The sequence below is a fragment of the Anthonomus grandis genome, chromosome 14 (genome assembly GCF_022605725.1).
Source record: "Anthonomus grandis grandis chromosome 14, icAntGran1.3, whole genome shotgun sequence".
In the NCBI taxonomy this organism is placed as follows: domain Eukaryota; kingdom Metazoa; phylum Arthropoda; class Insecta; order Coleoptera; family Curculionidae; genus Anthonomus; species Anthonomus grandis.
Genome location: NC_065559.1, coordinates 12,758,577 through 12,784,327, shown reverse-complemented (window position 1 = coordinate 12,784,327; position 25,751 = coordinate 12,758,577). Strand labels below are relative to the sequence as shown.

Here is a 25,751-nt window from a genome sequence, read left to right as displayed (position 1 = left end):
TACACAGCAGCGTATTTCACTAATATTAAAAGCTTCTTTAAATGTTGTTAGTAGGATAAAAATGAAATGACAGAAACAAAAACAGGTTTAATGTAGTTAATATTAGTAACTTAAGTGTCAATATTTCCGTGTAAATATTTTTGACAGTAAAAAAATATTTTAATAACAAAGAATATGCTGATATGCATTTAAATTATGGCGAATCGCAATGTAATGCTACACTAGCTCAACGCAGGTATGCTAAAAATTTCCATTGTAACACTTTCCATTCTAGACTTCCATTGCACTCTGTGTTTACTTCACTTCATCCGCGGCTGATAGTCCGGGAGCCCACTACAAAAATCTAATCAAGAATATATACGGCCAAATTTTATCTAAGGCCGCTTTCAGACGGGTCGGTATGGCAGCGGTACAACAGCCGTGCGGTAGACGTTCGGTATGCAGAGCAAATATCGCTTCTATATAACCAAATGTTTGACTTCACACGAGTCGACGCAACAAGATTTCGGCACGACATGCGTTCTACATGCTGCTTATCTGCAAGTTTTTAGGCGGTAAATGGTTAATACCGCATGTATGTTTGATTGTTTACATTTGTGTTTGGAAGTTGAAAATGTCGAACGAGATAAATTTAGTACAAGAAATAGAAAAATATGAGTGTCTCTATAACTACAAAATCGCAGAATATTCGCGGAAAGATATTACGGATAAAGCATGGGAAAGAGTGGCAAAAAAAACAAACCTCTCAGGTAATAAACATTTTTTAAATTAGTCTTATAAACAATAGTTATACTGCCATGAGATGCTACTATTTGGCTTGATAAAATAATTTGCTAAATAATTACGAACAGTAGCTCCAGAAGATGCAGGGTTTATGCGAATAATCTCTTCTAGCAAATTATAGTTTTGAACTGCGATATTCAGTCGATGTTCGGATGTTGGTGTCGAATACCACGTCCCGTCTTTAATTCGTATAAAATTATGTAAAACACAAAATTTTTGAGTTACCATGCCAAAACTACATTCTATGGTTTTTCGTCCCCTGCTCAACCTATAGTTAAATATACGTTTTTTATTATCCAGTGTTTGTACAGGGAATGGTCTCATTAAATATCGTTTTAAGGGAAACGCGTTATCTCCTACGAAGAAATATGGTACTTTTTCCTGGCTCTCATCATGTGGCAAACAAGCACTAGCGGGTAGATTTAGACCATTTCTTTCCAACCACTGACATAAATTTGATGCACGAAAAATTCCTCCATCATTATTTCTGCCTGCATAGCCGGTTTCTATCATTGTGAATAAGCCATCTGCATCACAAACCGCAAGTAAAACAATTGAATGGTAATGTTTGTAGTTGTAATTTGTTGATCCAGAGTTGGGAATTTTTTGTATTCTAACGTGCTTGCCATCAATTGCTCCTAAGCAGTTAGGTAAGTTCCATAATTCGTAAAAGCGATTTGCTATTTCCTTCCACTTTTCGTTAGAGGGAATTTTCATATAAACATTGTGAAGAGTGTTCCAAATAGCTAATGTTGTTTCATTTACTATATACGATACTGTCGTAACTCCTCTTGCAAAATATAAGGCCAGAGCAGAATAAGTGCATCCCGTGGCAAGATACCTAAAATCAATAAGAAAATCAAACATATAACTTTTGTATTTCTACAAATTGATTTGTTTTTATTTTATTTCAGTTTAAGAGTATAAGGAAATATGGCGCAACATCAGATCTTCATTTCTTCGAAGTATGAAGACCCCTCCAAGTGGTTCTAAACCAAAAAAACCGTATTACCTCAAGGATTATTTGCAATTTATACTGCCTTATGTAAAAGCAGTAAATACTTCCGAAAATAATGGCAATGTCCCAGAACCTATTCCTAACGAAAACCGTAGTTGTGAAAATCTAGCAACAGAACACTCACCTTCAAATGAAAATTTTAATAAAAATTCTCGGAATGACGACTTTAATTTAACAGAAGAAACAAATAAAAATTTGCATATCAGATTAACTCTTTGGGCATGCATTTTGAGTTGGGTTTGGTGTCTGTTCAGACTTTTCGCAGGGGAATGATGGTGCGTCTAATGAGTCAGCAGCTGTCTGCGTAAAATATTGAAGGGTCAATATTGTTAGTTTGAGTGTGGGTGGAGACTTCAGTCTCCACCTTAATTTGTGTTTAGTGTGGGTAACTAATGTGCGTGTTTTTCTTTTTCTTTTTTTTTTATGAGAGGTACTATGTTAATGTTAATGTTCTAAATTTTTTGGGTAGGTGTGTATAATTAAACTTAGTCTGTTACAAGCGTTTCTACATTTTTTTTCTAGTTAGTTTTTTTTAAGTATTGGCCACAATATTAAAGACCAGAATCGGCCTTTTATTTGCATAAAATAATAAATATGTATTTCTTTCTCTTTTTTTTATGTAGTTATGTTGAGTTTGCAAATAAAAAATATTTATTATTATTATTGTTATTATTAAATCGACCTGCATCATTAGCAAAACAAAAAACAATACAACATTTATCAGCGACGCCAGCATCTACCTCAATGAGTACCGTTCGATGTCGTAAACGTTACAATACAGAAGGTGAGCAAACATTTGTCAACTACTTAAAAGCAAAAACAAGAAAGGTTTAAGATGTGGAGAACTCTGAAAATAAAGAAAAAATCAGCCACATGCATCACTTCTTACTAAGTATGCTACCTGACCTGGAAAGTATGACAGAAGAACAACAAAGGAAATTTAAAATCAAGCTGATGATCCTTGTTGATGAAATAAAATTGCAAAATGTTCAACCTACATTTAATCCATCCTCCTCATCTTCATTCGAAAGACCATCTACTAGCCACTCTGTACTAACACCTTTAGTGTCTCCTGATCGACCGATTCACTCTCTAGAAGAAACTTATTACAATGAAATTCCGACAGCGCAATCAGGGTCAGCCGTACCACCAAATCTTTACTCTTTTTTCTCGAATTTCAATACAGATAATGTAGAGTAGTGTGTTTTATTTTATTCATAGTACTTACCGCAAAGTTATTAAAATCCTTTCTCCAGCACTTACACATTCTCTCATGTTCGTATTTTGTCTACGAATAATTGGACTAATAAGTTGTTCAAGTTCTTGGAATGAAGCTTTTCTCATTCTGTACATTGACTGAAATTTTCCATTATTTAAAGTTATATTTAAAGTTACCATTATAAAATTCTTGAGCGGCAACAAATAACCTACAGTTAATGTTTCTTTCAATGTATGGATGCACCCAATATTTTCTTTTTTTTTTCTCTGTTGTAATCTCTTAAAATACATATATAACACAATGTCCTCTTCATCACTAGACGACATGTTCACTACACTGCTGTGGAATATGTTGCCTCATGTAAATAGATAATGCGGCAGAGCATCGTTACGGTAATTGCTGCGCCGCTACCAGACCGCTGCTACACCGACCCGTGTGAAAGCGGCCTAAAAAGATCAGCTGTACATTGTACAACAATAAACCATTGGCAGCCAAACTCGTATCCATGGCGTTGTAGGCAATAATTGTTTAACAAATTAAAAATTTTTAAATTTGAATCAACAATCTATACGCCCAAATTTCACACGGTTCGGTCGGTCTGGATGTCCTGTTTTCAAAAATCCCTCGCCGCCTTGCCTGTGCCGTGGCAAACCCCGTGGCTGCAAAGAAAATTCGACTCGACTCGTGAGAGTCTGCTCGAAAGCGCGTGTCGCGAAGTAGGACAGGGCATAAGTGCGTGCCCGTGCCCAGCTCGGATCAGCTGTTACTTACGCACAACTAACGTTTTATGAGCCTTTGGTTATGACGGATATTCGAGTTTGCATTTTGCGAATGTAGAAATGTCATATTATAAGTTTCATCAACTGTTGTATATGTAAAAAAGACGGTGTATTCAAGAAGTGTTCCGAATAAAATTTCGTATACTATTGTCTTCTCGGAGAGAGTGCAAATGAAGCTCAAAGTTGATTGATATATATTTGTAGTATATTCATATAATCTGAGTTGTTCATAGCTACAAAAAGAGCTGATATCATGAGTAGGCCTTACTAGTACAGATGTCCAGCCGTTGAAAAAATGATCAAAATGTGCAGCTTTATGTTAATGTTGCTTTTACGCACTTTCTCTATCAACATATTGATGTGACAAATTATGATTCAAAGTTAAATATTTTCTACATTATCAATGTATGCGTTTTGTAATGTGCAAATGATTAAATAATAAGACGCATACATAAAATCAGTTTTTAAGGTCTTTCGCATACTACTTATGATATAGTGAAGCACTGTTGTGCTGCAAACGTCGTCAATACATTTATGTGCCCAGAAAGAACATTTATTCAGCTGTTTTGGACTTTTTAACTTGGTTGCATTTAATACAAATTTGCGAATCGACAGATATGTAAAAGGTGATAAATGTGAGTGACGGTTTCAAACACAAATTTTTAGTCTTGTTTTTCATACTTAATCCTATGAATTTAGAATAAGTTGATTTGAATAGAGCTTTATTCGACTTCTTCGCGTTGCTGGCATTACAGTAGTAGCCGAACTATGTAGAATGTAATATGACAGCCACGGAGTTGCGATTAAAAAGCCTTCTATTGTTATAATAAAAAAAAGTCTGTCCTTTTCCACATAGATCATCAGAATGTTTATTAAGACATAAAAGTGACTGTAAAATAAAACTAATAGTTTTTGATACCTTGTACAGTTTTTTCAATCCATTATTCCAGAATTATACGTAAATCAAAAACGAAAGCACTTTTTTACAGATAATCAATTCGACCCCAACAATAATGTATAAGCTCTGTATTGTTGATATGTGCTTTATAGAGAAAGTAAATAATCATACTTTTGTTTCATTTCAAAGCAATTTATAAAACGAACTTTAGCACTTCCCTGAACGTTCACAACTTATACCTCAGAAAAACACCGTAGTCTCAATATTTAACGACAAGAACTATGAAAGTTCAATAATGTTTGACATTGCATTATAATATTAAGGTATAATTAATGTTTTCACATTTTTTCTATGCAATAAAATAATTTCATAATTAGAACAACAATAATAAAAATTATGGTGATGATGATAGAAATGATGAAAAAAAATAATATCGAACTATTAAAGGAGAAAAATTCCGAATCCAATAATGTCTGTTGTGGCACAAGAAACGAGTGCAATAGCTTGTCCTACTCCATGGCGAGAAGGCGGAATTAGTCCTACTCAGATTTTGTCCTACGGTCGATCGGAACGGTTCGGCTTTTCCTCGAAAATCCTGGGTTTGTATTTCGATATAGAAGCAAGGATAGGAGGTATTTATATTTGACAACGCCGTATTTACGAATTTCGGCAGCTAAATAGCGACCGATGCGATGGATTGTCTGTGTCGCAACTGTTAATAGCTAGATGGCGCACGCGGGCGGCAACTGTATTATTAAGTTATATGGAAATATGGGGTATTCTGTATAGTGTATATGTTACGGTCAATGATAAAAATTCGCACATTAACGATAATGGCCGGGCAATAACGTAACGATCCAAGTAAAATAGGCAATATATGAGGTAAATCGAAGTTTTATGACCAATATTCTCTATTTTCTTAAAATATTCAAAACCTAACCCAACCTTGGGCCAACCCAAGTCACCAGGACGTTGTGTAACCAATTTATTTTAATAATGCTTAAATTGATGTCCAGTCGTTATCATTTGATTAGACAAAGTTAGGGCGAGTTAGGTTGGCCCAAGGTTGGATCAGGTTTCGTATATTTTTTAAAAAAATAGAGCATATTGGTCATAAAACTTCGATTTTCCTCATAATTATATTGTCTATTTTATAATAATTTGTATAAGTATAAGACTGATTTAATTTTAAATTTAAATTTTATTAAAAGTTTCATACCTTCTGGCTTCATTAATAAATTCTTGATCAAAATATCTTTGATTACCAAATCCTTCCATCTTTGCAACACACACACACACAACAATAAGTTCTAGGTTGAACGGCCTTATTCGTTGTAGTTGTTGTATGGTTGGTATCACATTCAATCTCACACAGTATCCCCCTCCCTGAACTGAATACTGAACTTCGGTCACATTGCTAAGAATATTTTAGAGTTCTGACAACACTGTTTTTAACCGTTCGGCCGGATTCGGAAACGTAGGACAAGTTCCGAGTAGGACCAATTCCGATCCCCCTCCATGGCGCGCGCTCTCGAGCGTAGCCGATCGAGAGTTCTAGCCGTGACACTGGTTTCGTGGCGTCAAAATTGAAGCCGAGATTTGGTGGCGCACGCCGTACAGTGGAACGACTAAGTGGAGATACCGCGGGACCTAATATTTTACATTTTACAAGATAATATATTTTTTTTATTATCACGTATTTTTAGGTATATGATAAATGTTTTAAATATTTTTTATTATTTATTTTATTGGAAAAATATACATAAACGGTGTTTCAAATTCGTCTACCCTCAAAATACGAAAATGGATAATTTACCCCAAAGTTGCACATTATTTACTTGTAAAAGAATATGCCATATAAAAAAATATATATATTATATTTTATGTGATTTTGAACATTATTGAAAAAAAACAAATTTTCAAAAACTTATTCTTGACACTTTTGTGGGTTATCTTGGTTGCTATGGAAAAGTTTTTGCATTGCTGTATTACTTTTTCGTAAAAATTTTAATGCCGAAAATAAAATTAGGTAGGTACCTACGCCAAATTTTTGTTGCTTATTTAAAAAATCGAAAATTTGAATGATTCCGAAGATAATAAAAAAAAACCAAAAAAAAAATTTTAAATCCATTTTAATTTTTTCTGTGCTTAAACAGGAATGCAGCAAGAGGTAGGCATTATTCTAAATAAAATTAAGATTGTAAAATGTAAGTTAAAAATAAAATTGTTAATTTACCCACCTAATTTAAATACCGAATTTTTATTCTTTTTAAAACTCAAAGCGAGTATCAAAATAGTTTGGTAGTTTCAAATTTTAAATCCGTAATCTTACTATAAACTACAATAATATTCGATTTTCCTCATAATTATATTGTCTATTTTATAATAATTTGTATAAGTATAAGACTGATTTAATTTTAAATTTAAATTTTATTAAAAGTTTCATACCTTCTGGCTTCATTAATAAATTCTTGATCAAAAAATCTTTGATTACCAAATCCTTCCATCTTTGCAACACACACACACACACAACAATAAGTTCTAGGTTGAACGGCCTTATTCGTTGTAGTTGTTGTATGGTTGGTATCACATTCAATCTCACACAGTATCCCCCTCCCTGAACTGAATACTGAATTTCGGTCACATTGCTAAGAATATTTTAGAGTTCTGACAACACTGTTTTAACCCGTTCGGCCGGATTCGTAAACGTAGGACAAATTCCGAGTAGGACCAATTCCGATCCTCCGTCCAGGCTAGAACTATCGATCGGCTACGTCTCGAGCCGACTCTCGCGAGTCGAGTCGAATTTTCTTTGCAGCCACGGGGTTTGCCACGGCCTAGGCAAGGCGGCAAGGGATTTTTGAAAACAGGACATCCAGACCGATCGAACGGTGTGAAGTTTGGGCGTATATATTGTTGATTCAAATTTAAAAATTTTCAGTTTGTTAAACAATTTTTATCGCCTACAACGCCACGGATACCAGTTGGGCTCCAATGGTTTATTGTTGTACAATGTACAACTGATCTTTTTAGATAAAATTTAGCCTGATTAGATTTGATTAGATTTTTTGCAGTGGGCTTCCGGACTGTGAGAGAGGCAGGCTTAGTCATTCCAAAAAACTATTAGACAGGAAGACAACCTTGTAACGTTGATGATGAAGAAACTCTAGCAACCATTGAAAAAAATCCTGAAATTAGTGTAAGAAGCATTGCTGTGTATTTGTCAAAATTATCTGTGTAGAATATTTAACATAAAGAAAACCTCTATGCATTTCATTTTCAAAAATTTCAGACGCTTTTGGAACAAAATTTTCCCTTCCCACAATTTATAATTTTTCCTCTGGCGGCAAAATAAAAAACCACGATAATCAGTTGTAAGTAGTTTTAATTTAGCTTTAATCTTCTCCCGAAGATGCTAACATCGTTAGCGAAACACGCATCGAGAGTAAAATAAAGAGTTTTGGATAGTATTAAGACTGTCTGGTGATTTGTGTCAAGCTGAACGTCCAGTGAATTCGGTAGTTTAAAATAGGTATGAACAAATGAAAATTGGCTGCACTTCTCTTCATGGAGAACGAAGGGGATGTAGATATTGTAAGGATCATAACCAGAAAACGAAGTAAATGAAATCAAATTTTTGAAACTCGATAAAGAAGGATTTTTCAATTTGCCTATTTCACGTCACTTACAACAGGACCACGAAAAATTTCAACTGAATTTTTTCACGTTTTTTCGACTGAATAATCCAAAAGCAATACCAAAGATTATTATAGCTACGCAATAATAAGCTTGCGTAGCTATAATCTCCTTTGGTTTTACTTCATACATTTTTTGCCCTCTGTACATAAATATAAATAAATTGTATTTTTAAAAATTTTTTTCAAGCTCTCACTATCAAAATGTATCGAAGAAAGATATTCTTAGGTAAGAGTTTTCTTCTTATTATTTTGTTTCCTTTTTTGTTACTTTTTCTTGAGGATGTATCACTTAAAAGTGCCTCTTGCAAAGGTACTTTTGAGAAACGGTTTTTATAATCGAGATGCATTCCTATTTGCTAACTTTACCTACATCATAAGTGCAACTGTTTTGTAATTTTTGATATTGGCAAATAAACGTTTTGAATTTGAATTTGAATTTATTTTAAGTTTTGTCAATAACGACATTAAGAAAAATTCCACAAATGCAGTAAGAAATCCAATTTTGCCTGAAGAAAAACTTGCAGTGACTTTAAGGTAGGCTTTTATTAACATGTAAACTTATAGTAACACAACAAAGAATATTTTGGTAATAGTTGTCGCAAAGTTCACTACTTACTTATAATAACATATTAACATACTAACTTATAATAACACAATACAGAATAATATTTTCGTAATAGTTATTGCAAAGTACACTTAGTGAAACGTTAAGAAGTTTGAAAGGGTTTGGGAACACGATTCATCATCAGTATACGGTTGAGATGTTTGCGGCAATGTAGATAAAACTATATATTCTCTAGGTTCTGACAATTGTTATTAGGGTAACACTGATCGAATGGTTTTCTCAGGTGCGTGTCTTCTAATTCCAATTTTGTAACTAATTGTAAAACTCCTACTTTCGCACGGACTCTTAGATGAAGTGGAAGTTTTTTTAACTGATAGGGCCACACTTCACATAAAAACTTCGGTATCATCTTCTTCTTGAAGCAATTGAAAAACTTTTTTAAAAATATCGCTTCTTTCTTCAGAACGCTTATTAAGGACTTTCAATACTTCAGAAGTAGTATTTTTTGGGATCGATTATTGGCTTTTGGCGGGGTTGTCGAAACCCTGCTACCACTTCTAGTCCTGTCAGAAGAATCTTGCGTTGTGTTATCTTGAGGAGAGACAAGAGAAGACATTTCGTCGCTAGTTGGTATAGTCATATCTTCCGTATCAGATATGCTATCCAAAATGGTACTAGTAGAGCTGTTAAAATCAGATGCATGTTAATTAATTAAAGTATAAAATTAATTAGGTCCTTACCTACATTCATGGTTTGTAGAACTTAAGAATGTTGGGTGTTGAAATAACTGACACTTCTTCACGGGCTTACTTGCTGTAGAAGACCCAGTGCCAAGATTTAAATTTTTCTTGTGGCGAAAATAGTTATCTTCTATTGACTTCCAACGTTTCTTACAGTCTATGACTAAATAAAATACTTTACATGCGGATGAATATTTGTAGTTTGAAGTTTAAATCAAATTAATAAATATAATTATGTAATGTCATAATTATTGTGATTTTATTTTTTACAGGTATATGTTAACCGGAGAGTCCTTTAGATAATTAGCTTTTGCATTCCGTGTATCCTACTGTAACACAGGTGTTATTGTCAAGAAAACACTTGGTGCACTAAGGTGCCGCCTAGTCGAAAAATTTATTCCTACACCCACGCAAGAATCTTTAAAACAAAATGCCAAGGACTTCTGGATAAAGTGAAACTTTAAAAAATGGTCCCTCTTTTCTTTAACTACTAAAGAATATTTTTCCATCCCATCTTGTTGGGTATGGTGGACGCAAATTATATGTTTACCGCTGTTGATATAGAGTCATACGGGAAAGAAGGTGACAGTGGGATATTTGCCAAATCCAATATGGGCAAACTGGTGAAATCTGGAAAGATTTTTCCTGCAGTACCCCATGTAATAATAATTGAGGATGAGGCATTTTAATTGCAGAGGCATGATATGAAACCTTACACAAAAGCAGCTGCGAATTCAAATAGAGCAAAAGCGATTTTTAACTATAGGCTCTCACGAGCACGCAAGGTAACAAAGAGTGTGTTTTAACAGTGTATTTTATACTCCAATTGCCATAAGTCCCCACACATTCGATGATTTAATATTAAGTGCCTGTTGCCTACATAATTTTCTCCGATCAGGATACTTGGAGCGGAATAATATTCCTTTTTTTCATTTCGATAAAGCCGCATTGGCACCTACTGGATTGCATGGAATACGACGTCCCGGAGGATTTGCTAATCAAGAAGCATTCCATATCAGGGAACAGTTGACAATTTTTTTTAATGAAGAAGGCGCTACTGAATGGCAGGACTAGGTATCACGTTACGCGATTAAGTAGTGTGTAAAGAAATAATTAAATTTAATATCCTATGAAAAGAATGACATAATAATGGATTATTTACTTATGTTATATCTTTCCGCTTTAAGCCAAATTTTTTGTAAAAAGACTCCTTCATATTAAACTTATAAATTAATGTGTAGTACGGTCGTTTTGTTTCTAGTACTTACCATTTTTCCCTACGAATTGGCTTATCTGTGCCCAAGTTTTTTCTTTCATATTAAAATCCTTATGATGGGCTTTCTAATTTTGGAGATCAAAATCTTATTATCTTCTGAAGAAAATCTGGGAGACATCTTTATTCACACACTTCAAACACACCAAATACCAAAAAACGAAGCTAGTAGCGCGTCTAGACTGGTTAAACACCGATAAACAACCGCGAGCCGTCGCTGTTGTTGGCCGCGCATTTATATTTACTGTTATTGACTATTGTGTTTATTTTTATTGACATTTTATACTTCATGATGTATATTGATCAGGTACATTGTTTTTGTACAGTTTTGCATGTATTTATTTTGTTTGTATATTTATTTTTTATTTTTTTATTTTGTGTGTTTTGTTTTGTTCTTATGTTTTTTTTATTAGCTTTGTCTACAAAATTTTGTAATTTTTTGACAATAAAGCATGTGATTGATTGATTGATTTAATTCGGACCGATGCAAACAAACCGCTTACATTAGTTTCCATAATACCAGTGGCACGCGTCAAGCGGTCGCCGTCGAACGCAACCGCGGACGCCCCAGTGAAACCATACCTTTAGGGTCGTAAGCCAATGTTACCGTTTTTGTATTTCTGGTTTTAGCCATTGACAATTAATACGTACCTTGAGTAGGATTCTCAACTTCTCGATAGGTGACGACTCGAAAGGTCACGACTACTCGAAGTAGATTTCGATACCTAGCGAATAGGTGATTCTCAACACGTCTCGAGTCTTAGTCGTAGCAAAAGTCAAAATTATATTGGTAGCATTGAATTTAAACTCGTAATTTGACAGACTTGACGTTGACATATTATTAAATTATTTTGATATGATATTTTTATTATTATTTTTGTTTGTGGTTTGTAGCAAAGGACTAATACCTATTATTTAATAATAAATTTTTTTGTGTTTTTATTGTTAGTAATGAGCTAAAAATGTTGCCAGTTTTTGATCATTTGTTAAGGCAACAAGCCAGTCTTGATTTTAGACGTAGAAGGAGAGAATGCAAAGAGAGTTTTGATTTTAATGGTATCAGTGATAATCGCTTTAAAGAACTCTTTCGTGTGAATAAAGCACTCTTCCAGCATCTGTGCGAAGTTTTGAGACCTCAAATACACCACCCGACACACAGGGATAAGGTATCGGTGGAACAGAAACTCTTAGTAGCCCTAAGGTTTTATGCAACTGGTCGCTACCAGAGAAGTGTGGGTGGAGATTAAAAGTTCTAAGAAGTAACTAAAAATTATAGGTAGCCACAGAAAGTGCCAATTTAAAATAGCATTTTTTTTTTAAGAGAGCAATAATATTAATTAATTAAAACAATAAAAATATAAAAAAACATTTTAATAATGAAGTCAAAAAAAAGATAATTGAGACATAAACTTAAATAACATAAATAAATACAAACCAAGATAGGAACTCAAACAATTAATAACTAAACTTAAAAAATAAATAAAAAATAGGAATAGAACAAAAATCACAAAAAAATATAACCCATGGTGTTAAAAAGAAAAAAATTGCACTCTTGGCCACAAAACTTATACTAAATTAACAAATTTTTTATACCTAATATATTACCAAATAATGGTTGTGTTTATTTTTTATGGTAATTCATTGTTCCTTTTACCTAAAGATTGAAAGCGTTCCTTCAAAGTCAAATTTATTTCTGAAAGACCACATTTTAAAGTGTTTTCAATGCTTTTTAAGCATTCTATGGTTTCTTCATATGCTTCCATTGGTTTCTTACTTTTTTTCTTTTTTTTGGGGGGAGGTTCACTATGATTCCCAAAGAATAAGTAATCATGGTCTTGGTCTTGCCTAGGGCATGCTTGCTCACATGGACCTTCACTTTCCTTACCCCTTTTAGCAGCAGAAGTCGAAGGCTGCTGTTGAGCATCATAATTATTATTATTCTCTATTTCAGTAATAGATTGGTTTGAGGTTGTGGTACAAGCTGTTGAGGTTGAAGGTTATGCTAACATTTATCTGAAAATTGCAATATAAAACAGTTAATTAATTAACAAGAATTTTATTTAAACAAAAGTGAAACACAGTAATTTAACTAAAACCATTTGCTTGTTTATGATTGGTCTATTTTGCAGGGAAAGAAATACCTAATCAATTAAAATACTTACACTTCTTTCCTCCACACCAATCCCTGCATAAAACATAGTGCCCAGAATGTTAAGGATTCTCTGTTCTAAATCTGACAAAGTCTTACGGGTTGCTGGACCACCACTTGTGCCTTCTTGATACCTTTTTATTTTGGCAGCTTTTTTTTTTAAATTACTTTTGTAATCAGACCATGTCTAAAAACATATACCTACTAATTAAAACAAAATTTTTACATAAAATATTTTATTGATTCTAACTCAGATTTTATATTTGTGTATCAGACACCCACAAAGCAAACTTTAATAAAAGTCGCATTTCAATCAAAAATTTGTTTGATAATGATAATTTGTTTGAAAGATTTGTTGTATAATTCAGTAAATGGCACTTATTGCAGCATGTGTTTAACTCTTGTGATTGTGACTAAACAAATGTATAAATCTGACATTATATTCTATATTTTCCTTACTTTTTGCCACTTTTTCACATCTCTAACACCAAGTCCTAAGGGATTTAACCTGGTGGTTAAATTTCCCCACAGTGCCTTGAACTTCTCCCTAGCATTCGAGGCAGAAAGTCTACCCCTTGCAGATTCAGGGTTGTCTTCCATAAACTCTGCCAAAACTTCCACATGCTGTATTTGCATTCTTCCTAGGTACCTGTTTAATAAATATTATTATATGGCAGGTTCCTAATTTAAAGTAAATAAATTTTACTTTAAATTAGTAAATTTAAAGTAAAATTAAAATACGGTAATTAAAAAAAAAATAAATCTATAATAATATGCATAAATAAACAAACTTACCGGATTCTCCAACTGCACGCTGCCTAAGGTGCGGAAAGGATCGATTTAAAACTTTAAAAAATATTTGGAAATAATCTGTACTTGTACTCCCAAACAAAAAATCAAAATATCAAAAATTCAAACTCAAGCTCAAGAACATGAACCAACAACGGATCATAGAGTAATTAAAAGTATATTTAATATTCATTTCTCTATGCAACGGATTGTCGTTGTCGATGTCCGATCCGATAGAGATAGACACACACAACGAAAAAAAGGAATAGGAGATTTTTCGACCAATAGATCGCTTCGTTTACCATTCTCGGCAGCTTCTTAGGTCCCGAGCGAAAATGACAGATGAACTCGATAGATCCCGACTCGCTAGCGAGAACAAAATGGATCGGGAATCGCATTTCGTAGCAACTCGAGACGTCACGTCTCGAGAAGATGATTGAGAATCCGCCTTCTTATCCGATCGATGGCATCATGAATGAATATGTGAATTTTAACGACATCCATTCTACTACACACCTCACTGAAGTAGTCCGCCCCGGCAACATCGGTTCCCGGCCGGCAACCATACTTCAGATGTTATGGGAGACGAAGTTCTCATCTCACCTATTTGACCTAGAGACTCTTCGGTGCACCGAATCGGCAGATCCATTTTTTTAATACATCGGGATTCTTACCCCGGAACCTTTTTGATAAAAGGTTCTTTCACTTTAGTGTGGCATTTATGACATTTATGACTTGAAGACAAACAGATGTCTTCAAATTCAAAAAACATTTTTAAAATGGTTTATTTCGCAACGAATCTATTTTGTTCAAATGTAATTGAAAACAAATCCCTACATTATACTGCATCTGAATTGATGATTGAATTGCTTCCGAAAAACCATTAATTATTTATTAATATTTATTCTTTCGAAAAATGTAAAGACAGCCATCATAAGTTAAGAAAAAATAATAACACTTTAAAATTCAACAGTGCACCGTGTTACTCCCTTCAACGTGTAATTCCCCAACCTGAATGTACAGGGTGGCCTTTTAACAGAGTTTTATTAATACAGGGTGTTCAAAAAGTTCTGCACCGACTTTAACAGAAGTCAGGCAAAAGTCCGGCTTTGGCGTTTACAGAGTATAAAAGAAAATTTCCGTTACGGCAAATTTCGGAAAAAAAAAGGTATTTGGCAAAATCTATGCAAAATTCAAACATAATGGTAGTTTACTTCCAAGACCTAAAAATAGACCCCGAAGAGTTCTAACAGAAGAAAAGCAGCTAGAAATTCTTCTATATTTCAAGGATAAACCCGAAACCTCCACCAGGCAAACCGCCTTTGGAGTTAAATATCACAAGAAGCGCGATTCAAAATTGTTTAAAAATTAATAACCGTAACTCATTTAAATTTTTACCTGCTCACCATTTAGAAGAAAGAGACTATGATGGAAGATCATACCTTTGTGATAGCTTAATGAACATGAATTTCAATGAAAATGTGTTTAATAAAATTATTTAGACTGATGCGTAAATTTTTCACATCAACACTAATTCTAAATAGGAAAAATATGCATTATTGGAGTGAAAAACATAACAAAAAGATTTTAAAAGTAAAAAAGCTGGAAAGACGATTCGTTAAAGTGGGGTGGGAAATTCATCGCTTAAAAATTATGGAATCAATTTTCTTTGATGAAAATTTGAATTCAAGAAGATATTTAGATATGGCAAGGATTGAAATACAACCGCTAATAGATAATGATGATCTTCATCATAGGAGCTACAATTAAAGTAACTTTTTAAACCATCAGTACAACCGTTGAATAGGGCAAAATGGGCAAAATTCCTGTGGGGAACATTAAAGAATACTGTATACAAGCAAAGGCTTACCACGGTAAATTAAGTGCAAAGAAGTATTAGAGAGGCTGTAGCCTACTTAAATCAAACAGATTTTGTATTCAATGCTATAAAACATTTAGAAGTTGTTTATGCTACATGTATTATTTAAAATGGAGGGCGTATTGAAAACTTACTTTAGACTTTAGTTAGCGTTGTGTTGCTGTTTTTTTTTCAAATATAATAAATTTATGTCACAGAAGTGGTTTAAACATTATTCTGTAGCTATGGATACGAGAAGCGCGGATATTAACTAATGTTATTTCACAGCCTACGACGGTGAAATACTAAATTAGCAAAATTTGTTCAAGGAGCGTCAATATTGTAGAGTTGAAATTATATCAATCCAATAAAATTCCAAGTATTTTCTAAACTATGAGATTTTGGTATAGAACGTACATGTATATGTATATCGATAAATAGCTTTTTTTGCTCTAGACAACCTGTATACATTAAAATACCCGGACACCGTCGATCAATAGGAGGTAGCCTTCCTAAGTTGTGGTACTAATTTTATTAAAAGTCTTTATTACCAGCATTACAAAACACTGTATGCCGCGGACATAAATTTGCTAAAAACAAATACAAAACCTTAATTTCTGTCTAAACTACACAAAATTCGGATAGGTAGTTCTTATGAAAGTTACCTTTATTTCTCTCAAGAAACCCAAAAGTATAAAAATATTCGTAGTGTCTCATTTAAAATTTGGTGTTAAAGTCGGTGTAGCACTTTTTAAATACCTTGTATTGATAAAACTCAAATAATTTAAAAATTCGCTTAAAACGAAAACACTTCTGTAAGAAATTTTTTTTGCACACTCTGTAGATTCTGAGAAAAAGGTCCTCTAATAAAATGGCCACCCTGTACATACTGAAGCGTTTTGACTATTTTACATTATGTATTTATATGTGAATTAAAACACTTGATGACCAAAAATATTTATTTTTACTGAATTTTTTTCCTACTATTCAATTGGTTTTAAAAGTCGTAAGCCTATATTTATATTTAAACTGACTTTCTAGAGAGGAGGCCTCATTATCTATTAGTGCCGTTTCACATGAGGCGTACGACGCGCCCTACGTGCTACGCCAGAACCTCGGTTGGCATTAGAGAGTTTAAGTGCAGCGACGACGTAGCCAAGATTTACGCACGTTAAACGAGGTTAACGCACGTACGAGTATAACGTTAGGTGTCCTGCGAAATGAGTTTAAGCGAAATATTTTCTGCGTGTTGACGTGACGTGATAGAATTGACAGCGACTTGTCATTTGTCAAGTGCCAGGCGGGATAATTTTTATTACTTTGTCTTTCATTTACTATTGTTTTTTAGTAATAGAAATTTAGGAAATTAAATAAAATAGCTATATCTTACATTGGATGGGATAAATAAACTAGATTTCTTCATCAACTTCTAGGCAACTAAGATGAAAGCATAAACAGCTTAATTGAAACATATTATATTGAGCATAAACAGCTTAACTGAAAACCCGAAAAGTCATGAGACATAAAAACTAAACTTACCCTTACTGGAAACTATTGAGGGTTACGTTATCAGAGGATCTAAGTCATTAGCAGCAAGAACAAATAATCAAACTATAACTAATCAAACAAAATTAACTTAACTAAGCAACCAAAACCCAAAACTAATATAATAAAACTACAAAACTTGTGCACCTTTGTTTTTGTTTGGGATGATCCCCATCATAACATAACCTAAAACCTAATCTGCACTGAAATCGAGTCGAATCGTAAATGCTCGGGACGTTCCGCGTATACGTACGTGCAGTAAATTAGTCCCGTGGAGCAACGCAGAATAACGTACACCCGTAGCCCGAATTTCAAGCGAAACGTGAAAATGAATGAAATGCACAGGCGCGGCATCCTTAGGCACGTAGGATTTGGTGCACTTAAACTCTCTATTTTGACTCTATTGGTAGGTTTCAGATGCAGGCGATTCGAGCGCCCGTGTACTCCAGCGTGAAATTTACGGCGCGGACTCCACGCCTGGCCCGTACGCCTGACGTAGGTACGCCAGGCGTAAGGGCATGGTGGCAAGTGTACCCATTCACATGCGACGACGCGCGCTGGAAGTGGGGGCATTTGTAGTAGCCGTGCTGTTGCCTAAATTCCATTTTTTTTCTTCAGTTTACATTCCGTGTATTTGTATTTTGTATCGTGGTATTCGTGGTTTAATAATGTGATTATTCTTGCCGGACCATCCTTTAACTGTTCAACCCTCAATTCAATGGATTTCGTCGACACAGAATTGATGATTAGTACTATTGAGGAAAAAAAAATATTTGGGACGTTTCCGATGAAAATTATAAAAACAGAGACGCTAGGGAAAAATCTTGGGTGGATATTGCTGCTGCTATTATTCCCAATTTCAAGGATTTAGATGACAAAGAAAAGAAAACAGCAGGTATGTACATGTATTTAGTTTATTTAGATAGGTACACCATATTGTATGCTAATTTATTTTACTATCTTGCCAAGTAACCAAGAAGATGATGACCATTCGGATAAAGAAATCGATGATGGGAAAGTCCAAGCTGAACGAGTGAAACCACTTTTTGAGAGAAAAAGGGCTCCAAAAAGAAATGCATTAGAAGAATGTCTGGTTAAATTTTTTAAAAAAACTGAAGAGCCTATAGGTGATGAACACAAATACTTTTTGACTCATTATTACCGACTTTTCGGAACTTCAATCAGGATCAAAAGCTGCAATTTCGAATTGAAGTATTGAATTTATTGGTTAAAATTAAAAAAAAAATCCCAGTACAACCTGCAGCAATAATTACACAGGAACCCTATCCTCCAAATAATATTTATTATTGTCAACAACCTACGTCATCTGCATCAAGTGGATTTACTTCAATACCAACGATTTCCCCTGGGGCATACGACATTATATCGTCGCCACAATCAAATACACCTGCTTCAAGCCAACCACCTGACCAGTATATGATCATTCCTGCCTACACTCAGTTGCCATAATGTAGTTAAAAATGTAATATTAGGTATCGCAATAAATAATATTCAATAACTATCAGTAATATACATTATTAACTTACCTGAGAGCTACACACAGTCGTTCGGTCGCCGATATAGATAGCCTAACTACATTTTTATGGATAAACTTGAATTCTAGTTTTACATTCAATTCGTCGAAGGTCGTAGTACTCATCCGAAAGTAATTAAAAAATTTCCTTGGATGTTCCCTCAACTCCGAATATAGGGTTACAAATGCACCTTTTAGTAACCTTTGGCTGACAATAGGATGTACCAAAGAAAATAATAGTAAACTACTAATAATAGTATAATACTAATAATAATATAATAATAGTAATAATAGTAAACTTCGTTAGTATAATTATCTTTGGATGTACCCAAAATCGTCTTTTTCTTGCTATTTTTCTCTGAATTAAACAATATGCTGCCACGGCAACAACGCCCGAGGTACACAGTTGCGCGTCCATTTTGATACTGCTTCACTATTGACTATCCCCATGTGAAAAGAAAGTCGACGCTCTACGCCCTACTCGCAGCGTAAGACGTAGGCGCTTTTTATGTTTATTTAGATACACTGAGATAAAATTGCTTGGGCCTTAATATATAGTGAGGTTTTGTCGGCTGCATTATTTGCCTCTGTAAAACTACATAAAATATTACACCTACCATATTATTGCATTAAAAAAATTTGTAAAAATCGCAAAAAATTGTTGAGTCATCATTTTGGTTTTGTTTGCATTAAAATTAAAATTTCTACGCCTCATGTGAAACGGCACTTACGTAGACCATTGTTACGGAACATTCGCCAACTTGAGTGTCTCCGGAATGCCGGAGAATAGCTGGTATATCTTAACAGCCACGTGTTAAGATTGTTACAATAGTTTTATGTACTATCGTGCCGAAAAAAAACTGGGACAGCAAAATCTCCTAAATCTCTTGGCCTATTAGAATAATATATTTTGAAGTTGTCAAAGTTAATTTAATTTTGTGACAGCCGCGTCAACAAAATCGTTCTTTCAAAAAGCCCACATTATGTCCTCAACAAAAAGCGATAATATACACTCGTCTGATGGATGGAGTTCCTATAAGAAGAATCGCAGAAGAATTGGGCATTAGTAAAAATACCGTTTCCTTAGCTAAGGCAATAATTGCAGAATACGGAGCTATTGTAAGAAATCCAAGTTCTGGTTGACCAAAAATTTCAAACGACATTTAAGATAGAGAGTTAGTTGTCTTTCTAAGAAATAATCCGTTTGAAACAGCAATAAAGGCGAAAGAAGACACGTATTTTCCTGGTTCTGTTAATACAGCTCGTAGTGGGATAAGAAATTTGGAAATTAAAAGGTGCTGTGCAACAAATAAAATATTTTTGGCTGAAGCAAATAAACAGAGAAGATTAGAATTTACCCATCAAACGCACGCCAAAACAACATATGGGAAACGGTAATATTTTCGGATGAAAAAACCTTTCAATCGTGCAATATTGGCAAAATCCGCGTTTACAGGCCTTCTAATACCAGATGTGATGAAAGATATACACATAAGATTAATCAAAGTGGACGTTTTAGTATAAACGTTTGGGCCTGGATTAGTTTTAGAGGACTAGGCGTTTGTCAAATAGTGCAGGCAAGGCTTAATGCCTTAGGATATTGCAATATCCTGAATAATGTTATGATACCATCTGTTGGTGTAGTCTATGGGAAAGATTTTATCTTCCAACATGATAATGCTCCTATATATACAGCCTGTATCGTTCAAAACTATTTAGACGAAAGACGAATTTAAGTTTTATCGTGGCCCTCAAAAAGCCTTGATATCAACACAATTAAAAACGTTTGGGGTAAAATGGCAAAATATATGTATAAAGATAACTTTAGGCCTAGAAATCAGAATGAATTACGCCTAAAGATAGATGACGCATGGGACCAAATAACCGAAGAATATACCAGAAACTTAATTTTAAGTATGCCACGACGCTTTCAAGCTGTAATTGATAACGACGATGCGCTTACTAAGTATTAATATTTCTTTATTCCATATTATCAAAAAAGATATTAGTTAGTGTTGGTTTATTTATAAAATGTGTTCTAAATAAAAATAAATATCGAAAAATAAAAATGTTTTGTATCAATATTATTATTTAAATATGTAATTATTAAGACACCAAAAATTCATAATGCGTAAATATGCATACCATACCCAAGGAATGTGATTTACTATAATAAACTTGGAGACAATTCCCTACTTAAATTGTAATGTCCCAGTTTTTTTCGGCACGAAAAAGCCATAAGTTAAAAAAATGCCAAAATAGATGTAAGCGTGCTAAAGATACATATGGTAGCTCATTCTATCCTGAATAATGTCTAGAATATTCAGCCAGAAAAGTAGATAAAAGTTCATAAAAAATTTCAAAAGTTATGGAGAATTATAGATAAAAAAAAACATTAATATTAACATTTAAGAAACTTAAAAAAACACTTGAAAAGCGGGAAATTTCCCATTAATACAACCGCTAGCTAAGATCCTGTGTTTTTGAGAGCTCTCCGCAATATTACAATTGATAATGTTTTTTTAGTCCATTCTAAGCATGTTTTGGTTTGTTACCTCTCAAGATTCTGGCACATTAAGTTTTTCCAACTTTTCAATGCATTTTATATGGACGTTTTTAATCTGATGCATTAAAATTGCCAGTTTATGTGCTTTAAATTAAATTGGGACCGTAGTTTAAATTCTAAATAAGTTTGTAAATGATCCTAATAGTATTTAAAAAACATTTTGTGCATTTTAAGTAAGGGTGTGCAGCGTAATGCGAAACGTAAGCCGAAATATGCGAAAAGTACAGACCAAATTTGTATACATATTATTATGCTTAGAGTTTAACATCTAAATTTTTATTTAACGTGTTAAATTGATATATTATGTTTAAAATATATTTTAACATTAAATTTTTACTTCGTCTAATAACTTAACTGCGCCTATGACCTGACTTTTATTTCTTTAACTCCCGAACACGCAAGCAAGTGTTGCAACGTTTACAATTCGAAGCATTTTTTAAAGAACATGACTCATCTAATTACGAAGAAGAAATAATTTCTATTAAAAACTTACAAAACACATTTCTTGAAAAAAATTTGGAAGAAGCACATGCTATTAATGAAAAATTTAAGGAGACCACAAAAAAATTCTTAGTAGATTTTAAAACATTTATTCTTAAAAGATGCGATGAATCCACTCTTTTTAATTACTGGAATAATGTTTTAGTTTTAATAGGATTGGTACGCAATTTAATTCGAGCAGATCGCATGGCAGATTGGAATTTACATTTACTTACAGTCCAAGGAAAAAAGTTTTGTGCCTCTACTGAAAATAAAATTCGAATTCAATCCTTTCTGCGCTTATTTATTTTAAAAAATGGTTACCAATTCTGGCCTGGCGTTCAACTGGTTTGTAGTGCTACAAATACCGAAGCGTTTCAATTAACGTCATCTTCTTCTGATTTGTTAAATATGTTGGAAAGAAGAGAGATTGAGGAAGCTGATATGAGAATAATCATTCACATAGCTCAGGCAGCACGTGAAAACCATAAGAAAATATGTATTTTGTCATCTGATACTGACATTATAATCATGAAATTATATCCCTTTTGAAAATTTGAATCTGTTGGATTAAAGGTAAAGATTTTATCGACACTATTGGTTTTAAATATTAAATTTAATCTTTATCAGGAACTATGGATAAAAACAGGAACAGGGGCTACAAAACGAGACATCGCAATACATATTATGGCATTGTGTTGTGGCACAGAAACCTGTTTGGTACTTCCTGCGCTTTACCACTTGACTGGAGCGGATTATACGAGCAAAGTTGGCAAAAAACGTGCTGCTTTTCAAGCCGAACCAGAAAAACATCTTTTGAACTTTGCACAAGGTATAATAATATATAACCACTATAATCCATAAAATTATACCACTTATTTATTTTGTTTTTAGGTTTAACCAAAAGAGAAATTGAAAGCTTTGTTCGGCTTGCAGAAGAGTTTTTGGTAAAACTATACCGCAAGACAGTTCATGTAAAAATTTTAATGAACTGAGATATTGGATTTACCGTCACCAAAAAAATTTTTCTTTAGAAAAGTTACCCCCAACTAGTGCAAATATTAGATTTCATATTTTAAGAGCTTTTTTTATTGTTTATAATCAAACCTTTGTTTAAATACATTGGAACATACCACTTTGCTTGATCCACTTTGTTTTGGATACAAGATCGAGAATGGTTGCCTCTTATCAAAATCAGTAACTAACCTTTTTCCCCCGAGTGACGATCTTTTACCAAGCTGCAATTGCACGAACTGGTCGCGGCAAAATAGTTGCCGTTGTAGGGCTGCTGGGTTAGAGTGTTGTTCATTTTGTTATTGTAAAGGAGGAATAATCCAGGGTAAAAATCCGAACAATAAATAAATAAAGGTAAAAAGTATATTGTGTTCAAATTATTTTAACTGCAATTATTTTTCTAAAATTTGGGCCAGCCTGTATCATTAAATTTGTTTTGCTATATATTATTGTCCACTCTATTTTACAATTATAAGACACATTAAAAGTTATATCGCAACTAAAAACTTTATATATGCCAAACCATATTATTTGCAAAATTTTAGACTGTAATTAGGGGACCACCCTGTATAAAAACTTATGTGCCAAATTTGGGCTTGGTAACAAACCGGTTCGTAATAAGTACTCATATCACAAAAATATTCTGCAAAAACATTGCGGGGAACTCTCAAAAACACAGGATCTTACCTAGCGTATGGACTACATGAAATATTCTTGGCTTCTGGAATTGTATCTTTATTATTTATAATTTTAAGTTAACTCTGATAATTTGCTTTTCGATAACGAAAATTTTGCTGCGCGGTACTTTTAGGTTACGAGCTCAGCGTCAAAGCGTACGTGATACTAATAATTTTTTTTAAGGTTTTAATTATAAATTTGTAAATTCTAAAAAAATATCGCATATTTAAAACACTTCAAAGAACTTGTGTACGTTGGACGCTTTAAATGGTAATTAGCAAAATTTTCTTGAATTTGCATTTTCATGATTAATTGAAAAACAAAATTAAATAATGCATGGCAATTTTTTTTACTTCGTGGAGCCCTCCTTATATATGCTTAACAAAATCACACCATAAAAATGTTAATAATTCGTTTATGACAATCTTTCAACTGTTAAAAAAAATTTAAAATTATTATAATGGGGAGAGTAAAAATGCAATTTATGAGATCGCAACTTTATTTTGTAAATTTTATTAAGTGTAGATGCGTTTTTACAGCATTAGTTACATAGTAACAACTTAATTGCTTCTGAACTCATATTGCGCACCAAAAAATTAGTATAACAGCAATAATATATGTAGGATAAAAGATAATAAGGTACCAACTCAACGTTTAAAGTTTAGAATTTTTATAAAAATATTTCGTTTTTTATTTTATGTAGAAACCTCGTAAAAACGTTTGAATACAAAATTATTTAGAAAGGTTTACTTCGTTAGGTCACATTTCCTTATAAAAGGTTTACGAAGTTTCTTACACTGTTCATTTGCAATTGTTCATTTTTTATCCATTCTATTTAGAAAAGTGTATGGTACGCTATATGATACCAGTTTAAATACTAGTAACCCTAAAACTTAAATTCTATTTCCTATGAAGTGTTTGGAAATCAAATATTATAAATAATTAAGTATTCCAAGATCACTTACAAAACCATATTAGGTATATTTTTTGATAATGAAACCTTGTTATCGAAATTTAAAAATGAAACTTCACCTAACACATGCAACACTTTTAATTATTGAGATTCAATTTATCAATCCTTACTTCTATACTTTATCTCATTTGTTTAGAATTTTTAAATGTTTTTACAAGGCAAGAAATGTTTTATTCATTAGGATTAAAATAAGCTCTTTTAGCTATCAAATTTTAAAAGCTTCTCCTAGTCCTAAAGGTTAATAAAATCAGACAAACCTGTATAATCCAGCCTTCAGATAAAAAGAAATCCACTTAAAATAAAATATTTTTTAATGAGTGTTACTACTCTGAAGGTTGGCTTATGGAAAAGGAAACAATAGTGAATACACAGCAGTAAGCAAACTATTTATGTAATAAAACTAAACTTTGCATATTGTCTATAAGTTTAGGTCAGAGATATCGATTTTAATTAGCTTCTACTAGTTCTATTTCTGTTTACATAAACATATACTAAAAACTTAAATAAAAAGATTAGCGACAAAATAAATAAGTTGTACTTTAATCAGAACTTAACAAAATAATCAGTACGATAAACAATAAAATAAAATTTAACTATAGGGTCTTAATACAGTATCATTATTTTTGTTAGAAACATTCTACTTATTTCCTATTTAGAATTTGTCAGCGCCGGTTATTAAAGTGCCAATAAATACTTTTTGGAAATTACAATAATATAATGCGATTTATTTTTTTAAATATAATATCTCCTTTTAATAGTTAAATCTTAAACAATAAAGTTTTTCAAAGTTTTATAAGGAGACTGTTTGGATATGTACAAAACGTTTTATTAAGGTCCATAGGGTATATCTTGTTAGTTGGCATTTAAGCAAATTATGAATAAAGCGACCAAGTTTAATATAAGTTATAAAAAATATATGTCAACGAAATTATCTTTTAAAAGCATGTGAAATTGGTTTTGAAATCCTATAAATAAATAAGAGAAAACATCTAAAACTTTGATCGTAGTAAATATCCTTGCTTATCAAGATCGGCTCAACCAACCTAATTTAACCCAGTCTAACGTATTGCTAGTAAGTAGTACTACTTGTTTCGTTAATGATTTCATTTTGTTACTGGTTCTTTTTTCAACTCCATTAAATAAGATTTTATCTCTGCCATTTGCTTGTTACATTGATATCTGAAGCATGGTA

General features: G+C 33.0%; 1 protein-coding gene and 1 long non-coding RNA gene across 2 annotated transcripts; both read right to left on the bottom strand.

The window, feature by feature from the left end:
- Positions 1-736: 736 nt before the first annotated feature.
- Positions 737-3,158, bottom strand: LOC126744627 (putative nuclease HARBI1). The gene is made up of 2 exons (XM_050452124.1): positions 3,030-3,158; positions 737-1,624 (listed from the first exon to the last, which is right to left on the bottom strand). Exons 1-2 carry the CDS (start codon positions 3,152-3,154, stop codon positions 775-777), a joined length of 975 nt encoding a protein of 324 aa, XP_050308081.1. The 5' UTR covers positions 3,155-3,158; the 3' UTR covers positions 737-774.
- A 9,270-nt stretch (positions 3,159-12,428) lies between these two features.
- Positions 12,429-19,027, bottom strand: LOC126744478 (uncharacterized). The gene is made up of 3 exons (XR_007663201.1): positions 13,582-19,027; positions 13,136-13,309; positions 12,429-12,986 (listed from the first exon to the last, which is right to left on the bottom strand). It is a non-coding gene; the product is annotated as an uncharacterized LOC126744478 (long non-coding RNA).
- Between the last annotated feature and the right edge of the window lie 6,724 nt (positions 19,028-25,751).